Source organism: Pelodiscus sinensis, chromosome 16 (assembly GCF_052426305.1).
Source record: "Pelodiscus sinensis isolate ZL-2025 chromosome 16, ASM5242630v1, whole genome shotgun sequence".
In the NCBI taxonomy this organism is placed as follows: Eukaryota; Metazoa; Chordata; order Testudines; family Trionychidae; genus Pelodiscus; species Pelodiscus sinensis.
The window spans coordinates 8,048,621-8,074,962 of record NC_143067.1 but is presented as its reverse complement, the minus strand read 5'-3'; the positions used below and the strand labels follow the sequence as shown (position 1 = coordinate 8,074,962).

The 26,342-nt window shown below is 46.8% G+C and overlaps 1 protein-coding gene across 5 annotated transcripts in view; it reads right to left on the bottom strand.

The window, feature by feature from the left end:
• FLT4 (fms related receptor tyrosine kinase 4) overlaps positions 1-26,342 on the bottom strand; it is a 111,259-nt gene that overhangs the window by 5,059 nt on the left and 79,858 nt on the right. For 4 of the 5 annotated variants that reach the window (XM_014581164.4, XM_006138225.5, XM_025179031.3 and 1 more), the window contains 18 exons: positions 26,023-26,131; positions 23,740-24,099; positions 23,175-23,321; positions 21,380-21,511; positions 20,840-20,946; positions 20,273-20,408; positions 18,391-18,495; positions 15,698-15,811; positions 14,876-14,964; positions 13,935-14,082; positions 11,628-11,722; positions 10,818-10,940; positions 9,673-9,784; positions 9,235-9,334; positions 8,684-8,789; positions 6,407-6,546; positions 5,238-5,358; positions 4,044-4,129 (listed from right to left, as the gene is read on the bottom strand). In XM_014581164.4, the coding sequence (XP_014436650.3) occupies positions 4,044-4,129; positions 5,238-5,358; positions 6,407-6,546; positions 8,684-8,789; positions 9,235-9,334; positions 9,673-9,784; positions 10,818-10,940; positions 11,628-11,722; positions 13,935-14,082; positions 14,876-14,964; positions 15,698-15,811; positions 18,391-18,495; positions 20,273-20,408; positions 20,840-20,946; positions 21,380-21,511; positions 23,175-23,321; positions 23,740-24,099; positions 26,023-26,131 (2,330 nt within the window). The remainder of the gene's footprint in view (positions 1-4,043; positions 4,130-5,237; positions 5,359-6,406; positions 6,547-8,683; positions 8,790-9,234; positions 9,335-9,672; positions 9,785-10,817; positions 10,941-11,627; positions 11,723-13,934; positions 14,083-14,875; positions 14,965-15,697; positions 15,812-18,390; positions 18,496-20,272; positions 20,409-20,839; positions 20,947-21,379; positions 21,512-23,174; positions 23,322-23,739; positions 24,100-26,022; positions 26,132-26,342) is intronic. The other variant, XM_075900532.2, reaches the window with a different exon arrangement.

Genomic DNA, 26,342 nt, shown 5'->3' with positions numbered 1-26,342 from the left:
GTTTGGAGGGCAGCAGGGGAATCAGGGTTGGGGCAGGCGGTTGGGGGCATAGAAGGAACTCAGGATGCAGGCCCAGGTGCCTCTAATCTCCTTAAGCGGCTCCTGGAAGCACTGGTATGTCTTCCCCTCCAGTTGACTCCTATGCAGAGCATAACCATGCAGCGCTGTCTGCATGCACTTCCCCTGCGCGGTTCTCAGCCAATGGGAGCTGTGGAGTGGTGCATTGGGCGGGGGCAGTGCACAGAGACCTCTGGCTGTCCCTATGCATAACAGCTGGAGGGGGGTCATACTGCTGCTTCTGCGAGCCGTGTGGTGCCATGGTACTGCGGAGTAGGGCAAGCCCTAAATCCCATTCCTCAGCAGGAGCTCGAGGGCCGGATTTGGGCTGTAGTTTGCCCACCCTTAGGCTGCTATTTGGAGGCTATTTCAAGTCAAGTCCTCTCCCCCCCCCCCACCAGTGTGTAATGTCATGCAGGCAGACCCACAGCCACCGTGCACATTCCTACATCCAGTTCTCTATTGGGTCTTGCAATGTGATCAGATTATAATAAGACCATAAACACACTGTTGATACCAACACTACAGAATTGCAACAAATCTAATGGGAGGTATGACACATGGCATCCTGCAGGCTAACTGAGGCAGCTTGTAGAGAAAAGTATGGAAATGGTAATTAGGGCCAGTTAATGCTAAATAGGCAAGGACTTTGAAATACAACCCTAATTGTGTGTTTCTATTTATATATCATGTTAGATATTAACCATGGAACAGACAGGGCCTGTGTATTACCATAGCTGTTTATTAGGAGATCAAAGAGAATATTAACATTTAAATGAATCTTGGGTGAAATAATTTCATTGTGTATATGTCTCCTTAAAGTTTGTGATAAACTATTTAATGGATAAAAAGTCTCAGAGGGGTAGCCATGTTAGTCTGCAACTTTAAAAACAGCGAGCAGACCTGTAGCACCTTAGGGTATGTCTAGACTGCATCCGTCTGTCAGCAGAGGGATGCAGATGAAGCAGGTCGATATTACAAATGAAGCGGGGATTTAAATATCCCATGCTTAATTTGCATAAAAATGGAGCCTAAAAAACCTCCTGCAAGAAGGTTTATGGGATCTGTTGAAAAAGGCGTTCTTTCTTGACAGATCCCCCTCTAAACTGCCACTTTTTGCTAACAAAATGCTGAGTCGGCAAAAACGGCGGCCATTTTTATGCAAATTAAATGCAGGATATTTAAATCCCCACTTCATTTGCAATGTCGATCTGCCTAATCTTCATCCCTCTGCCGACAGTATTTATAGTATCATGAGCTTTTGTGAGCAAAATCCACTTCCTCAGATTATGAACTGAAATAGTAGTATCAGAAACCAGGTATTTTGTATGGGTGGTGGTAGGTACTTGTCAATAATAGGCTATTACAAGTCAATTAATGAGGCTAATTAAGTGGCCTGAAAGTGTCCCATACTTAGCTTTTGATGTAAAAATGCAGTGTTAAACGCAAGAAAAATTGGACAAATTTATTCTGAAGAAGTGGGTTGTATCCATGAAAGCTCAAGATACCATCTACATGTTTTGTTAGTCTTTAAAGTGCAGCTAGACTATTCGTTGTTTTTTCAGTTTTTCTAGTAGCAGACTAACGCGGCTCCCCCTCTGAAGCTTTTGGATACATTTCCTTATGTTAATTACCACGATGTTTGGGAAACAGAAGCTTACATCAAGAGCTTGTTGTTCTGCCAGGATGGTAGTGTCAAAAAGCCAGCAGGAAACTGTCTAAGTCTAAGACGATCCTTGGGTCCTGATCCTGTCATCTCAGATCTGCTTAAGGTTTCATACAGGGGAAACCTAGTCCATAAGGATTGAGATCTGAGTACTAAGCTGGTCCACTCCGAATCTGATTTTGGACACATAACCTATGCACTAAATTCTAAAAGAACTGCTTGGAACTACACAGCTTACCATGTCTACTCTGAATCTGATCTTAGCACTGTACTCACGTCTGTACGTACATTGATCTTTTAACCAATACACTCTCTTTTATTTTTTTACTAACATTTAGTTTTGTTAATAAGAACTGGCTATAAGTGTAGATTTGGGGTAAGATTCACTGACCCAAGAGGAATGTGTCTGATTCTTTGGGACTGATAGAACATTATTTGCCTTGTGTGGCTGGGTGGAAGCTGGTTTGCTTTAACAACTGGGTAGTTGGCTCCTGGGTAACCAGTAAGTTACCAAAGAGGCTGTCTTGTGCTGGCCTGATCAATCTAAGTATTGGAATAGCAACCAGCTTTCAGGTGTGGTTGCCCCATTCATGCTAATTGAGTGACCTCAACTGGCTTCCCTGGTACTCCAGTCACAGCTCTGCTGCAAAGTAGACTTCTGCAGGTGCATGATTATTATTATTATATGTTAATAGGCTTGCAGCTGGGAACATCAATCAAGGATCAGGACCCCTTTGTGTCAAGCACTGTAGAGATAAGTAACAATGAAGACAGATACCACCCCAGGGATCTTTAAGTCTAGGTGTTAAACAGGATACAACAGGTGGCAGAAATAAACTGGGTGGGGGAGGGCTGAAGGATAAGGTAACAAAACAGAAATCTCCCCTGCCTAACTAATGTCACTGCACTAGACAGTGATTTGTAGGCATCATTGCAGAGGGAAGTTTTAAGGAAGGATTTTAACAGATGTGGTGGCTTTATGAAAATTGCAGGGAACATTTTCCTCATGTGTCATGGGGATGTAGGAAAAGAATGTGGAAACGCCTAAGGGAGAAGTGGACAAGTACTTACTTGTGCCTTGTTATCTCAACAGAGCCATTATTCCTTTGCCTTATGGAATGTGTTTTGGGCTGTCAGAGGTGCTGTATCAGCAGCTTTCACAAGTTGATTTGCTGAGGTATTTTACCACTTGTTAGAAGTTTGTACATTTCACGTAGCTGACTCACCCAACTGTGCCATGCAAAAATCCTAAGTCTTTACTGCAGAGGACTTCAAGGGCATGTTTACATTGGGGAGTTATTTCGAAATAACTCCTCTTATTTCGAAATAACAAAGTGAGCATCCACACTACCAAGCTTGTTATTTCAAAATAATAACTCCAGCTTGTGAACAGGAATAAGCTTATTTTGAAATAGTTATCTCAGGAGTTATTATTTCGCAATAACTAGGTAGTGCAGACACAGCCCAAGAATGCTGCCTCCCGTAGCAGATTCTAGGGGCAGGAAACTACAGATACAATGGAGCTCCATGCTCTCCCTATAGCACACACTGCTGTGAACAAGAGTTATCTTTCAGAGTGAGTTAGGGCTTGTCTACACTGGCATATTTTGTAGTCAAAAACTGCCTTTTGGCGACAAAACAGTGAAAGCATTTACACTACAATGCGACTTGTGTCGGGAAAAACATCCAGTTTTGGTGACAGAAAACTTCCATCCCTACAAGATGCTTTTGTCTTTTCCCCTCCCTTTATTGTCAACAAAGAGCTAGCATGGACTCAGTTTGTTTTGTGGAGAGAACTAGCTTCTTCCAGTATCCCACCATGTCTGCTCGGCCTGCTCAGTGTTTTGTGATTTCTGCTGAACTGCAGGCATACGCCCCTCCCCTTTCAAAGCTCTGGGGAGTATCTGACAGATGAGTGAGTTGCTCCTTTTGAGGAACAAAGAACAAGTCATTGGAGTGCTCCTGTTCTGCTCTGCACTAGGAACACAGTCTCAGGCAGACAGCTGCTGCAGGGGGAGGGCTGGAGAGACTTCTGTGCTGTTTTGACATTCCTCAGCAAGGAGAATTCACAGAGCTATGAGAAAATCCCAAGAAGCACAGGGATCAGCTTTGCTTTCTCACAATGCTGCGCTGTGGGATGCTTACCCACATTGCTTTGCTCTATCTTGTCAACAGGGTGTTAGCAATGTGGCCATGAAAAGGTGACAATGGGAGGCAGAAAAAGTAGTTTGACTAGGTTTTCACTTATGGTGACTTTTGCACGTCAACAGCACTTTTGTCGCCAACTCTTCCCAGGGTAGACATAATCTTAATGAGGTACCTGAAACCACCTTCTTTCCTGTGTCTGTTTTCTATCCTCTCCAATTCCTCAGATGCCAGGACCATCCCACTGTCTGTTTGATTGTCCTGAGAGGAAACAAGGAAGCCATACATTATGAGTACCATCCCTGTCAAGTGAGCCATTCGCTCAACATGGCACAAATGCAGAAGCAGTCGTTCATTAAATCAAACACAGGAGGGAGCTGGGAAGGGTGATTTTATCAAGTGCCATCATTTCACAGAGTCCCTTTTTCAAAAGAAGCCTCCTAAAAATGGCATATACAAATGCAGATTTGTGTGTGGCTGCATGGGGAGCAACGGGCATGTTTTCACATTTTTGGCAATACTAAACAGTTTTGTAGCTGGGGAGTTCATTTTTACCATTGTGGGAAAATGGTATTGTCCTGCTTAGGGAAACCCAGAAGGGCTATCACTGCACATCACTGTTCCCTGTAAGCTGTGCGCTTGGGTGGCCACCCAGGAGAGATTCAACTGCTGCCCAGCTGCCAGTGTTTTTACTGGCAATGCACATCCGCACATGCCTCGATGTATATAACAAAAATTATTCTGCACAAGCGGTAAAAGTTAGAGGGAACATTGCTACACATTATTGGGCATTTCCAGGTGCTATACAATCCAGACCAGGAATTGTTAAAGTCTGGCCCAAGGTTATTAGCATACAACTGATCCCCTACTGTCCTTGTTCTCACAAACCTGGGAAGACTGAAGCGATGAGAGATGATCTAGATCCAGGGTGTGTAACATGCTAACCACTAACCACATGTGGCTATTTGGCTGTTTGCACGTCGCTAGTTTGCAATAGCAGTAGCCACCATAGTAGCTACAGCTTCAGAACTGGTTGGACACCATGGATCTAGATGGTGCTTGATTCTGCCATGAGGGCAGGGAACTGGACTCGATGACTTCTCGAGGTCCCTTCCAGTTCTAGTGTTCTATGAATCCTTTCTGGACCTTGCTGGCAGAACTAATTTATTGGTCCAACACTTAGATCCTACAGTGATGGGCACTAAAGGAAATCCTTATGTGACAGATAGATGAACATGCACGGGACGGGAAGAAATGGTATTGGGATGGACAAATAGAGAGCTATGCTCCTTCCATCACAAGTCAATGCGCCAGAAAACAAACAATCCCCTTATTCCTCCCTGCCCATCTCCACCCTGTCTCTACTTACCGGGTGTGTTTTATACATTGTGTGTGTCATGGGAAACTCTTCAAATGTCTTTATTCTGGACGGACACCTTATCTGATTCCCTCCAGTCAAACAACCAGGGAATGACACACAGTTATAGTATCTGGCGAGAAAAGCATACAGCACACAGTCAACGGAATAAGTCAGTATCCGGATCAGTGCTCCACAACAGGCCACTTTGCCTTTCAATGCAGAGCTTAATCTGGGGAGCAACCACAAGGGGCATTTATGGGGGCTGGAGGGATTCATACATCTCAAGACTCCAGTGCTGTGAGGTAGACTCCTGTTCTTTCGCTCATGGGGTGGAATATTGTGTACCCTACTCCAGGGCCGGCCCACAACATTTTTGCACCTGAGGCGGGGAGCTCAAATGACACCCCCATACCCTCTCGCTTGGGCCAAAACTTTGAAAGTCTCAATTCTCTGGGTCCTAGTGGCGCACCCCATGGTCTGGAACCTGAGACGGCCACCTCAGTTCGCCTCATGGTAAGGCCAGCCCTGCCCTACACCTCCGGAAGCAAACAAGCACCAATCTAGCCCCAGTCCATCAAAGTTCATCAAAGAGGAGCTGCTCACCCCCAAGCAGCAGGGCTAGAGCTACAGTGCTTAGCAGTGGGGTTAGCTGCTGATGTACTGCTGTGGGGGACAAAGTGAGAAGGACAGAGCCAGTTACTTGGAACAGAGAAGTGATGGAAGCCTGAACACGCAGATGTCCTCATGTCCCAACACTGGATTGTGGAACTGCCCCCACAAAAACAGGCAGGGGTAGAGGGCCCATCACTTGAGTTATTTAGAAATGGGTAAAGTAAAGCACGGCTGAGACCAACCTGCATTGGACAGTCTTAACCTGCATTGGACCTTCCCTCCATCACACACAGGACCCTGAAATCTGTAGCCATGGTCTTGGAAGTATGGCTGCCTTGTTAGTGTGACTGGAGGAGGCAGGCCATATGCTCAGACCAAAGAGAACATGAACAAAACCCAGAGGCAACACATCTTGAGTGCTGGAGTCGGATCTGCCTAGAATGTATCCTCCTGACCTAGCACTTCTGGGATTTTAGCACTTCCAAAGAGCACCTTAGAAGACTAGATCCCTGCTTGGCTCTTGCTTTTCCTCTCCCGGTGTTTCCCAGAGGACAGCAGGGACTCACCTCGCTGCCAAACTGTGGCAGCGTAGCCTCATGTCAAACTCCTCTTCATCAGAGTTCTGCTGGGCAGAGGAAGGCACTTGGGAGAAGCCGTCATCTTCGGAGCTCTGAGAATCATTCAGTGGGATGTAATCCTTCCCCTCCTGAAGGAAAGGGAAGGGAATGCGCTTACAGAGAGAAGAGAACTTGGCAATCAGGAGAGAACTTCATACACAGAAACCATCAATAATGAGAAGGAGTGTTCCCACTGTATGCTGTGTTCTTGTGGCCATATTGGTTTCAGGGTATTAGTGAGACAAGGTGGGGGAAGTAATATCTTAGGCTATATCTACACTGTGGAGCTATTTCGGGATACTTCCAGTATCCCAAAATAGCTATTGCGTGTCTTTTGAGCAAACCCGTTCTTTTGAAATATAACAGTCTCGCTTTTCCGACGTCCCTGTAAAGCTCATTCCACAAGAAGTCAGGAATGTTTCGGAATAGTGATTTTCTTTGAAATAAGTGCTGTGTAGACAACGCCAAATTTCAAAATAAGTTACTTTGAAAATAATTTGAAATAAGCTATGCAATTTGCGTAGCTCAAATTGCATAGCTTATTTGGAGCTCTGGGTGCCATGTAGACGCATCCTTATATGGGACCAATTTCTGTTGGTGAGAGAGATGAGCTCCATGCAAACTCAAAAGAATAGAAGTTGGTCCAGTACAAGATATTACCACACTCACTGGCTATGTCTATACTACAGGGTTTTGGCGCAAAAACCTGCGGAGCGTCTACACCTCAGCACGTTTTTGCACAAGAAAATTTACAGTAAAATGGCAGAACAGAGGGCTTTTTGTGGTGTAGGTTTTCCTCTTTCTACGAGGAAAAAGTCCTTTTTGCGCAAGAGCTCTCTTGAGCAAAAGCACATTGCTTTTGCGATGCGCTTTTGAAGTATGGACGTGCTTTTGTGCAAGCAGTTTTTGCAGAAGATTTCTTCAGCAAAAAGCTTCTTGCATAAAACCCCTGCAGAGTAGACGAAGCCACTTTGTTTCCCTAGTATCCTGGGACCAACCCAGCTACAACCACACTGCATAAAATGGAAATATTCTTTCCCATGATCGTCTCATCTGTCTTGTCTCCCTCTTCTCATTTGAGGTCTTTTCCTTTTCTGGAACAAATTAACCCCTGGAGATTTCCATGCCTTTTGAGTGCAGCAAGTTAAGTGTTTGTGTGCATATAGGTATATATAGCGTGTGCTGATGTATATGGGGAGGGGGAAGAGTTAAAGGAAATAGAAGGGGAAAGAAAATAACTCTAGTTTTGTAACTTGATAATGCATACAGGTCTTTAGGCTTTCTTCTTTCTGAGGTGTTCATAGCAGGTATGTATGGTACTTGTTCTATTGATCTCTATACTAAGGCTTTCTGCTAGTCACCTAACTGCCTTTGAGCTGTATTGTAAGTATAACACCGAACAAAGTCTACATCAGGTGCTGCCTTTGGTATAGTACCTCCCTCTAACCGTCTTATCAACTGCTGAGCAGCACCTGCAATGTGGTGCACATCTCATGTCTATTATGGGATGCACCAACGAAAAGTCAGCCTTCCAAAAGCACACAGCTGCAGACATGTCTGCATTGGAACACCGCAGCAAAAGAGTTAATTTGTATTCATAACTGAGAAAGCTAATCATATGTAAGCGTCCACCAATAACAGCGCACAAAGTAGAAGTTGAAAACACAGTGGCGTGCTCTTGCCACATAAAAGTGCTGATAAGCTTCTGTTTAACAGTAACACATTAAGGTAAACTTTTACAGTAGTGTGTGCCTGTGTTTGTGTAAAAGAATAACTATATCATTCAAATGCCCACCAAACTCCGATTTGGAGAGTTGCAAAATGTGGTGTTCGTTAATTGTCAGCTTGAATTAGTTTGAAAAATACAAGGAGTAATTTATGGATAAGGATAAAAATACTAAAAAGACACCTGAGAAATAACGAGAAGGATCTGATCTATAGCTGAACAAGAGTGATATGTTCGATGCCATGAAGTATACATTTTATAAAGCCAAACTTACTATATCTGTTGGCTGGTGTAAATTAGTGTATCTCCAATAGTGCTATGCTGATTAGGTATCTCCAATAGTGCTATGCAGCGTAGGCTCGGACCCACTGCCATGTCTCTCTGCCTGCACGCATACGGAGTCAGAGGTGGGCCAGCAGCAAAAGGAAGAACAAGCTGTTTGAGGAAAACTGGCCCAGCGCAGTTTGATTCTGGAGGATGACAGTGCACGAGAATCTCACCTGTTGGACATTTTCCTGAAGAAGGTCCCCGAGGATCTCCACCAGATCTGAGAAAGTTGGTCTCTCTTTGGGGTCCCCATGCCAGCAGCTCAGCATTATACGATAACTACCAAGAGGAAACAATGTGCGCTTTGCAAACAGGTCATCCTCCTCCCTCAATTAAACGCCAGGACTTTTTGTGGCACTCCCCCCACCCGTGATGGAGGGGAGTGTGATCCCCCATGTCACCACCTGGCCTTGGACAGCACCATTCCAGCTGGGTTACTTTGCACAGAAGGAAGTTTAAAGCTTAGTTATTTTAAATAGCCCTGAAACATCCCTCTAGTTTTTGTGACTATTCTGACTAGATTCAGGCTTCTACCTGGAGACTTGGTAATGGAATAAAGTGAGGCTGAGCCAGCCCACTGGTTGAAAAGAGAGTGGTTATCTGTCCCACCTGGGGGACTTTCCTCTGGCCTCATTGGTTCTGTTTTTTGTTATTGGGTGGGTGGGGAGGACGTTTTCTATAGTATTTCCTTATCTGGAGTTCAGGTCTGAAATCTCCAACTCACATTTCTGCAGTGGCATATTCTGGAGCTCTCATCCTGGTACCATCTTTCAGTCTCTGGCAGAACTCCTCATTGATCTGCACGCCAGGGTAGGGCGAGGCACCTAGAGAAAAAAAACAACAACCCAGGATGGTCAGGAGAATGAAGTCCACACGACAACAACCAAACTTCCTCCTCATTGTAGGTTCCCTCTCAAACTGCTGAGAGATGCAGTGACTATTCTGTTTCACTCCAATTCATGAAATGGGGCCTTCCTTCTCAAGCAGAAAACCCTTGGTCCCACATTAGGAGGTGGTGGTCTCCATACATCTAGCCTGCCCTTCCACCTTTATCTCATTTTGGGACTCTTCAGATTGCGCTTGTCCCACAACTGGGAGGAGATGTCATTTTCTTCCCTCAAATATACTGCAGAAAAGAACATTCTTCCTTCTCCTCACCTACCTAGTGAAAATATCTCCCAGAGGAGGACTCCGAAGGACCAGACATCACTCTGGGTTGTGTAGACCTTGTCAAAGATGCTTTCTGGAGCCATCCACTTCAGAGGAAGGCGTGCCTGTGGGAAGAGACGTGCTGTTGGAATTCCATCACCCTTATGGACGGGACATAGAAATGGCCATTTTGGGTCAGCCCAAAGGTCCATCTAGCCCAGTGTCCTGTCTTCTGACAGTGGTCAATGCCAGGTGCCCCAGAGGGAATGAACAAAACAAATGTCACCTATTCCAAGCTCTGACATACAAAAGCTAGGGACACCATCCCTGCCCATTCTGGCTAATAGACATTGATGGACCTAACCTCCATGAATTTATCTAGTTCTTTTAAAACGCTGTTAAAGTCCTGTCCTTCACAACAACCTCTGGCAGGGTGTTCCACAGGTTAACTGTGCATTATGTGAAGAAAAGCTTCTTTTTGTTTGTTTTTAAACCTGATGCCTATTAGTTACATTTGGTGACCTTAAGTTCTTGTGTTATGGGAAAGAGTAAATAACTTTTCCTTATTTACTTTCTTTACATCAGTCATGATTTTCTAGACCTCTATCATATCTCCCCTTAGTTGTCTCTTTTCTGGAACAAGGTATGAATACCACCAGGAAAAAACCCAGAACCAAGGCAAACATCTTGCAATTCCTCTTCCCTGGCACATTTTACAGCCAAATGAGGAAGCTGATGGGGAGTCAGGTAGTTCTGTAGACAAAGCAGGGAAACACTGAGGTCTGGTAGATACAGAAGGGGCGGGCGGTTAGGAATACATAGGCAGGGAAGAGAGAAGAAGTAAGGATAGCTAAGAAGCTAAGAGAGTTGACAATGGACTGATGGGCAGAAAGGATAAGGATTGATGTCTGGAAAAGGCAGAGAGATGTACCCACATCTGCTGGGTTCTGCTGAGAGTTCATTAGCGATTACAGCAGCATATGCTCGGATAAGTAAATATCACATTCCTGGCTGAACCCAGTGAGGAATCACAGTCTGAATGTTCTTTGGTCACAGATGGCATTAGACCTCTTGCTCATTCCTGTTTCCCTGCGTGTACCCATCACAGGATGGTTTTTATAATTCCAGTCCCAGTTAGCTGAGACTCTGTATACTCACGCTGCCCTTCCTGACATAGTCAGGATCCTTGTAGATGTCCCGAGCCAGTCCAAAGTCACAGATCTTCACCACATTGTTCTCTGACAGCAGGATGTTGCGAGCTGCCAGATCTCTGTGAATGCACTAAGGGGAAAACAATGGCAAAATCACAAAGGGTGGCACTTTTGGGAGATCAGAAGGGATAAAGGGGGAAACTAAAGTGCCATCCATTCAGTTCCCTTGTAGTAATGAAAGTAGGAACCCAGCACTTGAAGTTCTTAGGTACACTAGCCTTCCACATCTGCAGACTTGGGGTCAAGTCTATTAGTTCACAAAGAATGAATAGCAACAACCACAAATAACTGCCTCTGAGGGTGCTGGAAACAAAATACAAACCATAAAACAAGCCACATTTTCCTTCCTTATGAGAGTGGGTACTGTTTGTTTGTTTAGAAAGAGGCTAAAGTTAAAAATCCAAAGGAAGGCTGGGCTTTTGGCTAAGGGCCTGCACTGGGACACAGGAGGTCCGAGTTCTGTTTTCACCCCTGCCTGTGATTTCCCATGAGACCGAGTGTAAGTGGCTCAGTCTCTCTGTTCCTCATCTGTAAAATGGGAACAAGAATAGTGCCCTACCTTGCAGGGGCATTGTGAGTACAAGTTCAGGCCACCCTCCTTGTCATTTTACAGATGGGGAACTGAGACACAGAAGCTAAGCAGATGTGTATGTCTGCATAATACCCAGATGCATATTTATGAGGCATTCAGCAACTTGGTGGAGGGCACCACGTAAGATCATTCATAGATAGATGTAAAATAATAAGGTGCGCTCACCTTTCTGGATGCCAGGAACTCCATTCCACGTGCCACCTGGAAGCTATAGCAGATTAGGTCTTCCATTGTCAGTGGACTCTGCCACAAATCATCCACTGTCCAGAGAGGAAAGAAAAATTGTTATGGCACCCAGCTAGTGGAATTTACCCTTCACCCCTGCCTACTTCCTGCAACTGCTGGACGAAGTCAGCGTCTAAACAAATGATGGGGATATGTTTGGTGGAACCTGATTCCTAAAAATGTCAGATCCACTATAAAGTGTCCCTGTGATCATTGCAAGTGGTAGAATGGTCACCCAAGAAGTCTGCGCAAGTCTGAGGAAGAAAATTGCCGCAGCTAATGATCTTCAATTAGGACAGTCAACAGAGAAATCCCAGACCTATGGAGTGTGTGCCAATCGCAGAAGCAGGCAAGTAGAGGAGGCTTCCTGACAAACCACATTCCTTACTATTAATATTTATTATCTGTATTGTGGTAATTAAAGGCTCTGAAGTATCACAGAGTGAGAAGCTGGCCCCAGAGACTTTATAGTATAAGTTTTTACGAGAGACAAAAGATGGATACAAGAAATGGATGGGGGGGAACCACAAGGCAACAGCAAAAAGATTTTGTTATTAATAGTCTACCTCCACATCAGAGGGGAGGAAGGCTCTCTCTCACTCTCTCTCCCTCACTTTCAGGGCCCTCCGTTTATCTGTCCTCACTTAGGGTATGTCTACACAGCAGTATTATTCCGGAATAACAGCCATTATTCCAAAATAACAATGCGAGCGTCTACACAGCAATTCCGTTATTTTGAAATAAATTCGAAACAACAGATGGCTTATTCCGACTTCTGTAAACCTCTTTCCCTAGGAATAACGCCTATTCCAAAATAGCTATTTTGAATAGCAGTCGTGTGGATGCTCCACTGCTGCTATTTTGAAATTGCTCCTCCCCAGGGCCATTCAAAGTAATTACTCCTCAGCAGCTCCTGGAGCGCTAAATCGAGGTAGTGCGTCCACATTAGGGGAGCCTGCCTCGGACTAATTTTGAGGCTTCCCTGCAGTGTAGATGTGCAATTTTGAAATAAGCTATTTCAGAGTATTTCTTCTAGAATAGCTTATTTCAAAATAAGTGCAGTGTAGACATACCCTCAAAGAGGAAGATCATAAAATCATAAAATACTACGACTGGAAGGGACCTCAAGAGGTCATCGAGTCCAGTCCCCTGCCCCTATGGCAGGACCCAGTACTGTCTAGACCATCCCTGATAGATATTTATCTAACCTACTCTTCAATATCTCCAGAGATGGGGATTCCACAACCTCCCTGGGCAATTTATTCCAGTGTTTGACTACACCGACAGTTAAGAACTTTTGTAAGATGCATATCCTACATCAGATGGGGAGAGGAATTCACTGTGTAGCTCCAGAAAAATCACTAGTTTCTGTGTGACTTAATCAACCCAGCTGGAAAATGGAACAAAACGGCTAGTCAGGAGACCAGGGTTCTACTTGCACCTCCTCCAAAAACTTGCTCTGTGCTCTAAGGCAAGGCATTCTTGGGTCCCCCATCTGTAAAATGGGGTGATATTTACCCGCCTCTGTGAAGCTGTTTGAGGCTCCAGATGAAAAGCTCTTTGTAAGAGCTAAGGATTATTATCAGTTATACACTGCTAGGCTATGTCTAACTCACGGCTTCTTGCGCAAGTATGGCCATTCTTAAACAAGAATCCGCAGAGCATGTACACTGCCCGCCCGCTCTTGCACAAGGAAATTTACAGTATGGTGTGGTAAGAGAGGGCTTCTTGCACAAGAGCTATGCTCTTTTTTAACAGGTGCAAGCCCTCTTGCGCAGGAGCTCTTGTGCAAGAGGGCAGTGTGGACGCTCAGCAGGGATTTCTTGCACAAGAAAGCCCTATGGCTAAAATGGCGGTTGGAGTTTTCTTGTGCAAGAGAGCGTCCACACTGCCATGGGAGCTCTTGCGCAAAAGCACAGCGCACACATGGCAGTGTGGACATCTTCTTGCGCAAGACTTCTTGCACAAGAACCCTTGCGCAAGATGTTCTTGCACAAGAAGCCACGAGTGTAGACATAGCCCTAGCGTTCTGCATAGGCAGTCTTCATCTTCATCAAACTGGCTTATGTAACCTAGGATCATGCAATATGACAATTCCAACTAATGCATGACAATTTGACCAATAGTCTGTTAGTCCCAGTGAGTCTATTGTCAGATGCCTTAATTAGTCAATGCTAATTCAGTTTGGCACTAGTTAAAAGTAATGGGGTGAAATGAGGACTTCTGGTGAAGATCGGGGCTCGTTACCTTCCTGTATAGGCTGTGCTGTCTGGCTCTTGCTCATCAGAAGCCTGTTGAAGAGTGCACTGTCGCTGGTACCAGAGCGACTCCTTCTATCTGCTCTCACTGCTTCTACTATAGACTGGACTTGCATGCGCAGTCTGGGTGATTTCTCCTGGGAAAATGGAAAGCATGGGACATATCCTCTAATCACTGCAGCAGTCAGTCAGTTGACACATTTATTATACCCCAGCCTTCCCAGCTCCGATCCACCCATGCATAGGTGCTGATTCCATGAGTGTTCCAGGACTGGAGCACACCCAGGGGAAAATTAATGGGTGCGGAGCATCCACCCATGCCAAGCTCCCCTCTCTGCACCCTTCCCCCATGTCTCTCCTGTGTTGGCAGCTTCATATTTACCAATTTCTCCCCCTCCCTTTTAGCACTCCTGGAATTCCACAAGTCAGCTGATTCACAGCTTTCAAGCTCCAGGAGAGGGTGGTGGAGCGGGGACAGGGCACATTCGGGGGAGGAGGTGGGGAAGAGGTGGGGCAGGGAAGTTCTGGGAGACGGGTGGGAGGAGTGGGGATAGGGTGTGTTCAGGGGAGGAGGCAGGGAAAAGGTGAGTCAGGGTGGAGCAGTGGGGGAAGGGATGGAATGGGGACAGGGTCTGGAGCAGAGTAGGGGGTTGAGAACACCCTGGCAAGATGAAAAGTCAGCACCTATGCACCAGTGGCCTCCAGTTTTGGCCTAGAAGCATCAACCTCCTATTGTTCAGAAAGAAACATACTCTCTGCATTCACACATCAGACACACTATCATATGGAACCAACCCATTTCTAGGCACATATGTCTTTACATCTTATTGTCAGGGTTAGGCTCATTCCAAGCCATATAAATATTCTTCTTCCTTCACTAATTATGGGAAAAGCCCTTAAAGATGCCGGAAGATGAAGGAGGCTACTTACCCTGTAAGGGCTGAATCCTTCCCGTTTGGTCCGCAGGTAGTTGGAGAGGTTTCCATATTTACAGAACTCAACAATAACCATGAGTGGACCTGGAAGAGAAGAAACCAAGGTATTCCTGAGGCAGAATGAAGGACGCGGGGCTAAAATCTGTCTTGATTTATACAATGTGTAATCCCATCATTCTCAGTACAGATATAATCACACACATTTAAATGCAGTCAGTGGTATCATTACGCTAACACACACCTACACAGTGACACACAGAGCCCTCCTTACCCATACACAGAATATGCAGTTGTGCAGGGCACCTGAAAATTTGGGGCACCAGTTGGTCTTAATGTCCACCCACCTGCCTTTTCCTTTCCCTGTTCTGTGGCTCTGCTTCCTCCACAGAAGATCTAGTTAACTTAAACGTGACACAGCCTGCCAGAGCTATTAGCAGAACACTGAACCTCTGAAAGAGCCATTCAAGTGGTAATGAAGCCATTGACAGGCATTTGACAACCTCAGGTATGTACTGTCGGCTTCTGAATTTACTGTGTTAGTCGACAGGACCTTAGTTTACAATCGATTATATAATATTTCATTAGTGGGTTGCTGAAGATTATAAAATCACATAAAAATATCGAACCCATTGGCTGCTATTGGGCATAGGAGCATCAATTTAATAGTGCTGTGTAAGGCCTTATAAATCCTAAGGACAGCCCTGCACACACACAGCCAAGGAAATGGCAGAGTGAGGCAGAGGGAATGATGCCTGGTACGGTGGTGAAAGAGCTTTTCACTCCATGGCCAGCACCCTTGATGGCTTTGGATATTTACCATTTGGTTTGGTGCAGGCACCCAGCAGGTTAACAACATTGAGGTGGTTTCCAATGTGGATGAGGATCTTCAGCTCCGACATCAGTGCCTTGTGCTCGCTTGCAGTAGCTCCCTCTGGAAACAAATACATCAAATAATGGTTCCTTGTAATTACTGCCTCTTCCTCCTCTCTTCTTTTTACTGTGGCCTAATCCCCAATAGCCCAAAAACCATGTCAGCATGACCTAAAACTGAGTTAAAGAGTTCTTGTTTACTTGGCTATAGCATAGTTGGAAGTGGTATACACGCGTAACTTGACTTTTTGACTTCTTGAGCGGATATGATGAGTCATTTCTGGGTAATACAAGAAATTGGAGGTTGTCTGATCCTGGCTAAAAACAGGAACATACAGGTTCAGAGTCCCCAGCTTGAGTCAAACCCAGAAGTTCATTTTTTTAGTCCATGTAGTATTCTAAACACCCAAAGGTACTCTTTGAACAGCTCATTTTACATGGCCTCCCCCCACCCCTGCGAAAACATGCACAGCATCTGGCATTGCGTCTTGGTAGTAATTTAGGCAGTGGAATATGTTGTTATTGCTCCATGACTCAATTTCATTCACACATTGCAAGATCCTCTATCATGAGCATTTTCTCTGTTATGTTCCTTCCTCATCTCACCACCTCTGGGATTTGCAATTTTTGGCTGTGGAGATTTTCCTAACTTGGATGGAAGGGGCTCCTTCTTAAATTAAATCTGCCAGGCTTCAAAGTCAGAAAACAAAGCACTTAACGGGGGATCTGCAAAACTTCTGGAAAATGTATTTGCAAACAGCCATGTTTTCAAACAGGCTTCTGCAATTGCTCCCACACATTTTCCAGGTGGATCCATATGCACAAATAGGCACTGAGATAAATAATTATTGGTTTCCTCATGCAAATACTCCTCTATATCTATACTTATCCCTTTTGCATACATGTCAGGTAGCTGCATACTTTCCTGGGAACCAATACGTACAAACAAAAGTGATGTTTTTATCCAAAATGGCAACGTGCAGAATAAGAGGATGCCATCTTAGAGGCTTGCTTGAAAGCATGGCCACACAAGTTTAACATCTCGAATCTGTAGTATGAAATCTTACTTCAGCACTGAAACAGGCTCTAAGGCTGGTTCTACTCTCCTGACTTCAACGGAGATGTGACCTACCAACTTCTGGTCTGAATGTGGTCCTTAAAGATTAATTACAATCACAGCTGAAGGCAAATGGTTTGAAAAGCAGATCCTTCTTCAGTTCCCAGTCAAGAGTGGGGCTCAGGATTCTGTATCTTTCCTTTAAGAGTGACTGATATTAGGGATTTAAAATTTAGATTAATGGGCTAATAGAATAGTCCATGCAATTTGCTGTGGGACCACAGGGCCAGTGGAGGACTCAAGCAGTCCCCCGCTGGCATCATGCTCCCCGCGGCATTTCAAAGTGGCAGCGCCACATGGAGCCCAGGGTCTGAGTCCCCAGCTGACCCCGGACACCATGTGATGCTGTCACTTTGAAATGCCACAGGGAGCCTGGCGTTTGGCTCCATGCGGTTGCAGTGCTGCCTGGAGCCCAGGGTCAGCAGGGGAGTCCCTAGCTGACCCTGGGTTTTTTGTGATGCTGCCGCTTTGAAATGCTGCATGCAACCCATATAGCGCTGCTGCTTTAAAGCACCCATTTCTCCCTCCCCCCCCACTGCTTCTTTCTGATAGAGGAAGCAAGGGGGGGAAGCGACTAGTCGACTAGGGTGTCGACTACATGATAAGCATTTGCTTATCGGACAGTCAACTAGATGTTCACATCCCTAGCTGATATCACCCAAGCTCTTGAAATGAAGCAGGAAGGAATGTTTTCCTGCTCTGCGTACAGCCTCTTAGGTGTCTAAGATTGGCATTAACTCTTGCAGAACCCTGAACCTGGGATTTGGCAGGTATATGAAAGAACTGATTTTTAAATATTTTGCTTCTTTGTGTCAGACGTGCCGTGATCTAGACTAAGAACATGTTATCGGTTTGGAACCTTAAAACAATTCTACACCAACAGGGATGGATTTTCAAAAGTACTTTGATACCTACTGATGCAGATAGATGCCTGGTGGGATTTTCAAAAGTGCTTACACAAGTCAGGTGCCCAAATCATAAAAACTTAAGAGCGGCCACACTGGGTCAGACCAAAGGTCCATGTAGCCTAGTTTCCTGCCTGCTGACAGTGGCCAGTCCAGAGGGAATGAACACCAATCTGTGGCAGAACCAGATATGATTCTAATGGGGGTTAGGCGCCGGGCTTGCCTGAATACTTTTGAAAATTCTACTAGCACCTAAATATCTTTGAAAACCTGGCCCTTTGACCTTCCCTCCTGTGTCTGCTCTGCCATGCTTCTTTCAATGGACCTGGATACGGACAGGATGCCACTTATCAAAGGCCAGCAGGGTCAGAGGCCATGGAGCTAAACTTTCAAAAGGAAGATAGTTGCTTTAGGGCCTGATCCAACTCCCATTCTCTGAGGGCTGGATTGGGTCCCAGGACTCTAATGACATGCACTCTAGCAATGACAAGGGACTACTTTAAATCACTCGAGATGTTTCTGTCAAAGACAGGTATTAACCAAATGGACATTCCCAGGCAGATGACTAATCCCCTGCTGTCTACAAAAGCCATTCATCTCGCCTCCCCATCTTCGTACCTTTCAGCATTTTAACGGCCACCGTTTCACAGCTGTTACTCTTATTAATCCCAAATGCGGAGGCTTCCACCACCTTCCCGAAAGCGCCATGGCCCAGGACTTTACCTGCCAAGGAGGGAAACACAGGGTAGCAGGGAGCGTCATGGAGGACTGGGGCGAGGCCAAGGGAAGAGGACAAAAAACAGGAAACTGCAAAGAGAGAAGGAATGGCAAAGGAAGAGGAAGGAGTGCAGTGTGCACCCTTCCCAGGTGGCTGCCTGCTCAGATGGCTGTAATGAGAGAAAGGACAAGGGGGGAACGGAGACAGACCCAGCGTTGACAAAGCAGAGGAAGGAAACAGCTTGAGGAGGTGAAGTGCCATTTGTCGCCCTGGAGCGGAGCGCGTGGGAAAGGTGTGCGTGACACCTTGGAGTAGAATGGCCAGCTGATGTCATCGTTCCGGTGCCTGGCGTTCTCACACACAGCACGCCGTGTAACCCTTTGGAGGGTGCATAATAAGTGGAGTTGAGCGGTGTTGTGCAGGCGCGTGTGTGTTCTGGCGTGTCTCAGGGAGGTGGCGGTATTCCTAGGACTGGGGTTTAGACTGGAGGGCTGCTGAACCCACAGCCAAAGGAGGACAGCCAAAAGGAGGTGCATGCCCTGGGCAAGCCAGAAGCCCCAGGCTTCAAGAATATTTGCTGCTCTTGTGTTAGCCCTTCTGAACTGTAAGCTCCCTCCCTGGGGTCCAGTCAGTGTTCCCTGTGAGTCGTGTGCACGTGTGGCCGCTCAGGACAGATTCCAATGCTGCCCAGTGGATTAGCAGAGCACCCACAGCTAGGTTTGGTCCCTACTGGTGGTGCACATTTGCACATGCCTTGGTGCACATAAAATTATTCTGCACTGAGATGGAAAAAATCCACACATGGATGGAAAAGATTAGAGACAACATTGGTCCCACTACTAGCTCTTCAGCCTACCCTTGCTGGGTACATTAGTAATATTATACCTGTTTTGCAGCTGGAGAAACAAAGAGATTAAGGAGAGGTTCTCATACCTGTGCTCCTGCACAATAGCACCTTACTCCATAAATAGCCCCACTGAAATCAATGGGGCTACCAGTACAGCAAGACAGCACTCAGTGTGCATTGGAGTTGCAAATCTGGCCCCAAGAGACTAGCCAAAGGTCTCTTGTTGGGGTTAGAATGCAGGTGTCCTGGTTGTAATAGCAAGATGACATTATTGACCATATGTATCCGTCTTGGTTGCAGGGGATATTAGAGAGAGAAGCTGGGTGAGGTAACACCTTATATTGGACCAGCTTCTGATCCTAGCTCAAAGGAGCTCTGGCAGACTCAGCAGCATGGGTGATGGCTTCCAAAGTGCCAGAACCACCATTGGGGATCGATTTCAAACATGTTTTCCAAGCTCCATCTCTTCCCTCATCACCCAGTGTAGACAGGGCAAGGTCCCACTGGGAAAGCTACTCAGCTCTGAGACTTTTGTCACTGAGATACAAGAGCTCTCTGGGATGGAGACCAGAGAGTGGACACACTTGATCACAGAGAGAGAGCAGAGTTCTACAAGGGCCTGGATTTGGGGACCTGGCCATAGCAAAAGAGTGAGTCCTGACTCCCAGTAATACCAGAATCATTCCCAGAATCCACAGCAGGTTCCTGGAGGGTGGCCGAGGAGACACAAAGAAATCTGCCCAGTGTAGCTGAGCCAGGGAACACTGCAAGGTAGAAGCCTGTGGTCCGGAAGCCAAGGAAGCAGTGGATACACAGAAGGAGAAAGCAAGAAAGCTAGAGTCTGGCCATAGGATGTAGCCACAAGGCTTGCAGCTGCCTGGTGATGAGTAAGTGGCAGGGCCTGGTCTGTCCTGTGGCCAGCAAAGAGCTCTCACCTAGCCGGAGTCGCTCCCGTGGGAATTCCCACTTGCTGGAGTCATAAGGCAGGTACTCGCACTGCTCTTCCAGAGGAACCGCGCCGGGATCCATGATGATAGACAGGTAGCCAGTCTTGATGTCAGCATGGGCAGGCTGCAGGAATCAGCAAAGACAGGGTGTGACCAGGCAGCTCTACACCAGTCACAGGGGCCAGTCACTTGCACTGCTGTGGCTCCATCCCACCCCCTGGTGCTGTGATCTGACGCCCTTATCTTCTGGCACCCAAGAGCTGGTTTCATCTGAAGGCTTTGGGGCCCTTTTTCCTCACCCCTTTTTTTTCTGGGCCAGACACCGTTCTCCCTCCTTCCTTCTGGCTTTTGTGAGCCCTCTGCTTGGAAGGGAGCCAGCCCAGAGCACTATTCAGTGCTCAGCCTGTCGGCAGTGCTAGGACAAGGCACACACACAGCAACGGCTTTGAGGATCACCTTCCCAGCCACACCTCCCACCCGCAGAAGCAAGAGCCCTGTCACTTCTCTCTGCTCCTCCCCGGCTCCACGCTGCAGGGGCACAAGCAGGCAATGTACCCTTTTGATGTTGCAGAAGATGAGGATGAGGAGGATCCAGAAGAAGACAGCGATGACCCCGGTCCCAATGAGGATCACGATCTCCACGTTGGTCCGGTCATCGGAGCCTGCAGCAGGGGAAGGGAAATTGCGGAGTCAGAGGGATGCTCATTCACCTCCTGTTCCAACCTGCCGCATCCTCATCATGCACCCCAGAGCGTATTGCTAGGCAGGTTTCAGAGAAGGTGGAACCGTATCTTTCCTCTCGCACGAGGCTGAGCATAGGAGAGCAACAGACACCATTTTGAGAGCTCTGGTCCCTCTCTGGGAGGAGGGCTGCACTGCCCTGAAGTATCCAAACTTGGCTTAGCCACCTTTGGACTCCTCCTCATGGCACCTTCACGCCAGCAAGATGGCGGGGCCTTCCCTCAGCTCTGGCCTTCCCTCAGCCACCTCAGAGTGCACAGAAGCGGGTGGTGGGGGAGGGGCCGCACCTCCTGCTTTGTCTGCACTCCCAGAGTCTGAGGGGACGGTTCCCCTGGCGTGGGATGCTGGCGGTACCTTCCACAGAGACGCTGGCCGAGGAGTTCACGCAGCCCTTGGCGTTGCAGACACTGCACAGGTAGAGCCCAGCATCCTCTTCTCTCACCCTCTGGATGCTCAGCCTCTGGTTCGAATCTGCCAGGTCAATCCCTGAAAGGTACAGAGGCTAATGGTATCAGGGGGAGCTGGCGCGGTCTCTGGAGGAAAGGGACTCTCATGCCGGACAAAGTTAGACTTGAAATAAAGGGCAGCCCTTTTAGCCGTTGGGGGGATTAGCCTAAGCTCCCCACCGCGCATGCTCTCAACCAGCTAATAAGGTTTTAAGCATGGCTTGCCCAGCTGCAGCATCCGGTCTAACAGACCACTAGTTAAAAGATATTAATTATCCAACATGTCACAGAACAGGGCCTCTTTCTCGTCCAGACACGGCCTCCAACTAGGTTACAAAAGTCCCCTCAGGGCCTATCTAAGCAGCCAAGCAACATGCAGGACTCAGAGCACACACTCTCATTGAAGAGAAGGCAGGGAAGGCTCCCCTTCCTGGCTCAACTTTCAAAGCACCCTTGGAGGTGGGCAGCACCATTTATGAAGCCACCCCATTTGGAAAGTGCGCTCTTTGGCCCTTCTGCACCACAGCTGACCACGTGCCAGCAAAAGTTAGTGTTAAGTAGAGTAGTGTGAAGAAGGATTTTTTTTTGCCATAGAGCTGTGCAGCTAAACCATACCACAGAGTAGCCCCCTTGGCATCCTGCAGCCTGGCTTCATTATATGACTACACTATATTCTCAGACCAAAACCTCCAGGCTGTTCAGGGAAAATAAGCTAGAGGCTGCTAGCAGTGCTGGTATTTAACTGCTCAAGGATATAAAGCTTCAGAGGGGTAGCCAAGTTTATCTGTAACAGGAAAAACTTAAAAAACAATAAATAGTCTGGTAGCACTTTAAAGACTAGCATCTACATATTTTGTTAGTCTTTAAAGTGCTACCAGGCTATTTGTTGTGTTTAGTGGATATAAACTTACCAACATGACATTCTGTTTCCCATGGAGCATGGACAGGTCTCACTCTACTACCCCCAACAAAGCCAATTTCTCCTGCCTTTGACATCAGCATTACCATATCAAAAGCTATGAATGGGACACATCCAGCCCACTTAATTAGCTTCAATAACATGAGCCGTCCAATTGACAGGTACTTCTTTTGCTGTTATATTTATCTCTTGGATATTTATCTCTTTCCATGGCAACTCATCTGATGAATTGGGTCAGATTAACTTTAAACTGCCATGTGTAGTTGCGGGCAGTTCGTTCGAAATAAGGGGGATTTAAAAATGGCGGGCGGACGGGAACATGCAAATAAAGCCCGGGATATTTAAATCCTGGACTTCATTTGCAACTCTGGTGGCCTGATTTGCCTACCTAGCTCGAATTAACGAGCTAGTGTAGACATACTCTAAGGTGCCACAGGGCAACTCGTTTTTAAAGTTACAGACTACCATGGCTACCTCTTTGAGACTTTTCTACTACACCATGTAATAGTTTAGTAACTCCTATCTGAACAGGCCTCTGGAAAAAGCTTACCAGCAGTGTGTAAGCGTGGCATAAATGCAGCTGCACCTGATCCATACCCTTGCATCTGGCTGGGCAGTGCAGACAGATTGCAGAAGAACTTGGTTAAAAACCATATTCCAGCCCAGCAATCTAGAAGAGGGATCTAGACCAGGGAATGGCAGGGCTATGAATCGGATCTAGTTCGCCTGACTGTCCTTTAAAAGATTCCCTGACCTCATCTCCACCCCTTGGAACCAGCCATACCTGAAACCTCTTCCAGCAGCTTCTCGTCTTTATACCAGCTGATGTCAGGAATGTGAGCACCATCCACCTTGCAGCGCATCTCTATCGAGTCACTGACATTCACCGATATGTCCGTTAGGTTCTGCTTCAGTCTGGGGACTTCGAGGGCTAGAGGAGCAGCATCCACACAAAGGGGAGATGAAAGACAAGCAGGAGGCTGTTTGCTCTGAAGACCATCTCAGCCCATACAGTCCAGGGGAAAGAATTCTAAGGGGTTCTAATATACTGCAGATGGGGAGCGGAGCTGGGACGGCAGGGCTGACCCTGTTCTGCCCAGCGCTCTAGCTGGGGAGTGGGGCCAAGGCTTATCCTCTGTCCCCATCGTTGCCCACCCTTCCAAAGTTGGGGGCCATCCAAGTGAGCCCTTCTGGCTACATCACTGGTATCTAGCCCCTGCTGCGTGGGGCTGAGACAGGTAGTGCTGGGAGTTCTTGCATAGCTAGCACCTCTTGTTACTCATGCCCTGTTCACCCCATCCCAGTGTGCCCCCTACCCCAGTCACTCTGCCTGCCGGCACATTCCTCACCATGCACAGAGATGTACTTTTTGTGGCAGTGCTTCTCTCTGGTCTTCCGGTTCTGCACCTCACACACGTAGTCTCCCTCCTCCCGCAGCGAGATGTTGGGGATGGTGAGCAGCAGGGCCGTGCCATTGGAGCTGGGTTCAAAGCGTAGCTCCCCTTGCATCTTGGTGGAGTAGCGGTGGACGTTCTTGCAGTCAAGAACTAGTGGGTTGCCTTCCTCGTCGTGCAGCTTCGAGAGGTTCAGTCGGTACCACTGCAGGTTCTCATAGGTGTAGTTATCGGCATTGCAGCTCAGCCTCAGGTCCTGGCCCTCTATGGGCTCCTCTGAGGGCTGAGACTCAATCTGAAATCCATCCGGAATGGCTGCCAGGAAGATAAGGGGAGGAAACAGAGGCGGGAGTGAGACTTTAAAGCGGCATGGTGCATCGCTGCCATACAGGGTGGAATTGTCTCTCTGTGCTTAGTACTCAGAGTCCATTTTGTATATAGACAGGGATAAAACCCCCACCTTCCTAAAGCACAGTGGTAGCCGGCATGGTGCTGCTAAGAAATCGCTAAAGCTAAGAAGAGTCATAAATGGTGCAGTGAAGGTGCAGTCTCAGATTAAGATTAGGTCACAAATGAAATAAGGTTGCAGAGTCTGAATTTAGCTGTCTGTGGTTGCTTCCCTGGTCCGATATTAAAACACAGGGTTCTAAACTGCTTGTGCACAAATGTGGTTTGTACCCAAGCACTTGCATGTGCAAGCAGGCACTTGTACACACAAGCTAGGCAATTGCACATGCGTGAGGTTACTTAGGATGCAATTACTCAGTTTGCCCATGCAAATCAATATTTACCGGCACAAATATTGGCTGTGAGCGCAGGGTTGTTACCATTTTAAAGATAGCATCAACTATGTGCTGGGCTCTTTGCATACAGGTTCCACTCCCTAAAGCCCACACAACCTTCAATCACAACATCAGTATGAAATCCCGTGCAACTCTCAGTTTCCATATAGCTGGGGCATGGACCTGCAATAGCAGGGGGTTCTGCTTGTGAGGACTATATAAAGGAAGTTTGCACAGCAGTTCACTGCATGATTCCTGGCTTTAGCCAACACTGCTAGTCTCCAGCTTTTAAAAACTCAACTACCGTAGATGAAATTAATCTCTCCCCACACCCTTAGAATTCCCCAAGACTCCTTCCAAGTGTGTCTCAGGGTACATCTAGACTACATGCCTCTGTCGCCAGAGGCATGTAGATTAGGCTACCAGGCATTGGAAAATGAAGCGGCGATTTAAATAATCGCCGCTTCATTTAAATTTACATGGCTGCCATGCTGAGCCGACAAACAGCTGATCAGCTGTTTGTCGGCTCAGCGCAGTAGTCTGGACGCGCGGGTGTCGACATCAAAGGCATTTGTCGACCACCCAGGTAAGCCTCCTGGGATGAGGTATACCTGAGTGGTCGACAAATGCCTTTGATGTCGACACCCGCGTGTCCAGACTACTGCGCTGAGCCGACAAACAGCTGATCAGCTGTTTGACGGCTCAGCGCGACAGCCGTGTAAATTTAAATGAAGCGGCGATTATTTAAATCGCCGCTTCATTTTCCTATGCCTGGTAGCCTAATCTACATGCCTCTGGCGACAGAGGCATGTGGTCTAGACGTACCCACAGACTCCAATGGGAATTGGGAAGAATGAAGTCAACATAAAGAGCACTAGAGGGCGCTGTTGCATCAGACACACCTGAAAGTTTCAGGCTCTGATTTTACCATTATTACAGAATAAAGTTTGCGAACTCTCCACTCCAAAGCAGGCTGGGTAGTAGTGTAAGGAGAGAGGACTCACAATCAGCGATTAGCATAGTACCAGAAGATGCTGACGTGGGCACAGTTTTTTCAGTACTGAATTAAAAAAAAAAGCCTGCAGCCCTGATCAAGAGGGTTTCTCCCCATCTATGGCTGCCTAAAATATAGCAATATTTTACTTTAAACACTAAATTTGCTACTAGGATGTGTGTCTTTGCCAGCTGGAGATTAGCCTTCTTCAGGACTCCTTATGTAGGGTTCCATCTCATGTTAACATGGAAGCTGAAGCTAGTGAAGAATGCAGGGGGCTTCTTAAGATGAATTTCTCATGGTCAGTACATGGCCCCAGTGTTCTGGAATCTGCACTGGCTGACACAGGGTTTCCAGGTGGAGTTTAAGATTTTTGATTCATAAAGGCCTTTGGGACCTGCCCACTGTCCTTTTTGTGAGACACAAGACCGACAGACCTCCCTAGAATCTGGTGGTACTCACTGGTCACATAGAAGTAGATCAGCCGTTCATCTCTACCCACTTTGTTGGAGGCAACACATTTGTACATGACGGAAACATTGGCTTCCTGGATCACCAGTTTGCTGACCGTCTGATAAAGGAAGAGAATGTCAGAATGAATGATGGTGAGAGGAGAGACAGGATCTTCACTGCTCTCAGCCTGACAATGGGACAGGCAGGAAAACACAAACAGCAAAATCCTCCCTCCTTCCCCCCAGAAAACCCTCAAGTGCTGTTCTACTCTGAAAAGGGATTGTGCAAAAATGGATCCTTCCTATTTGCTGTGCCTCTGTTGACTCTTG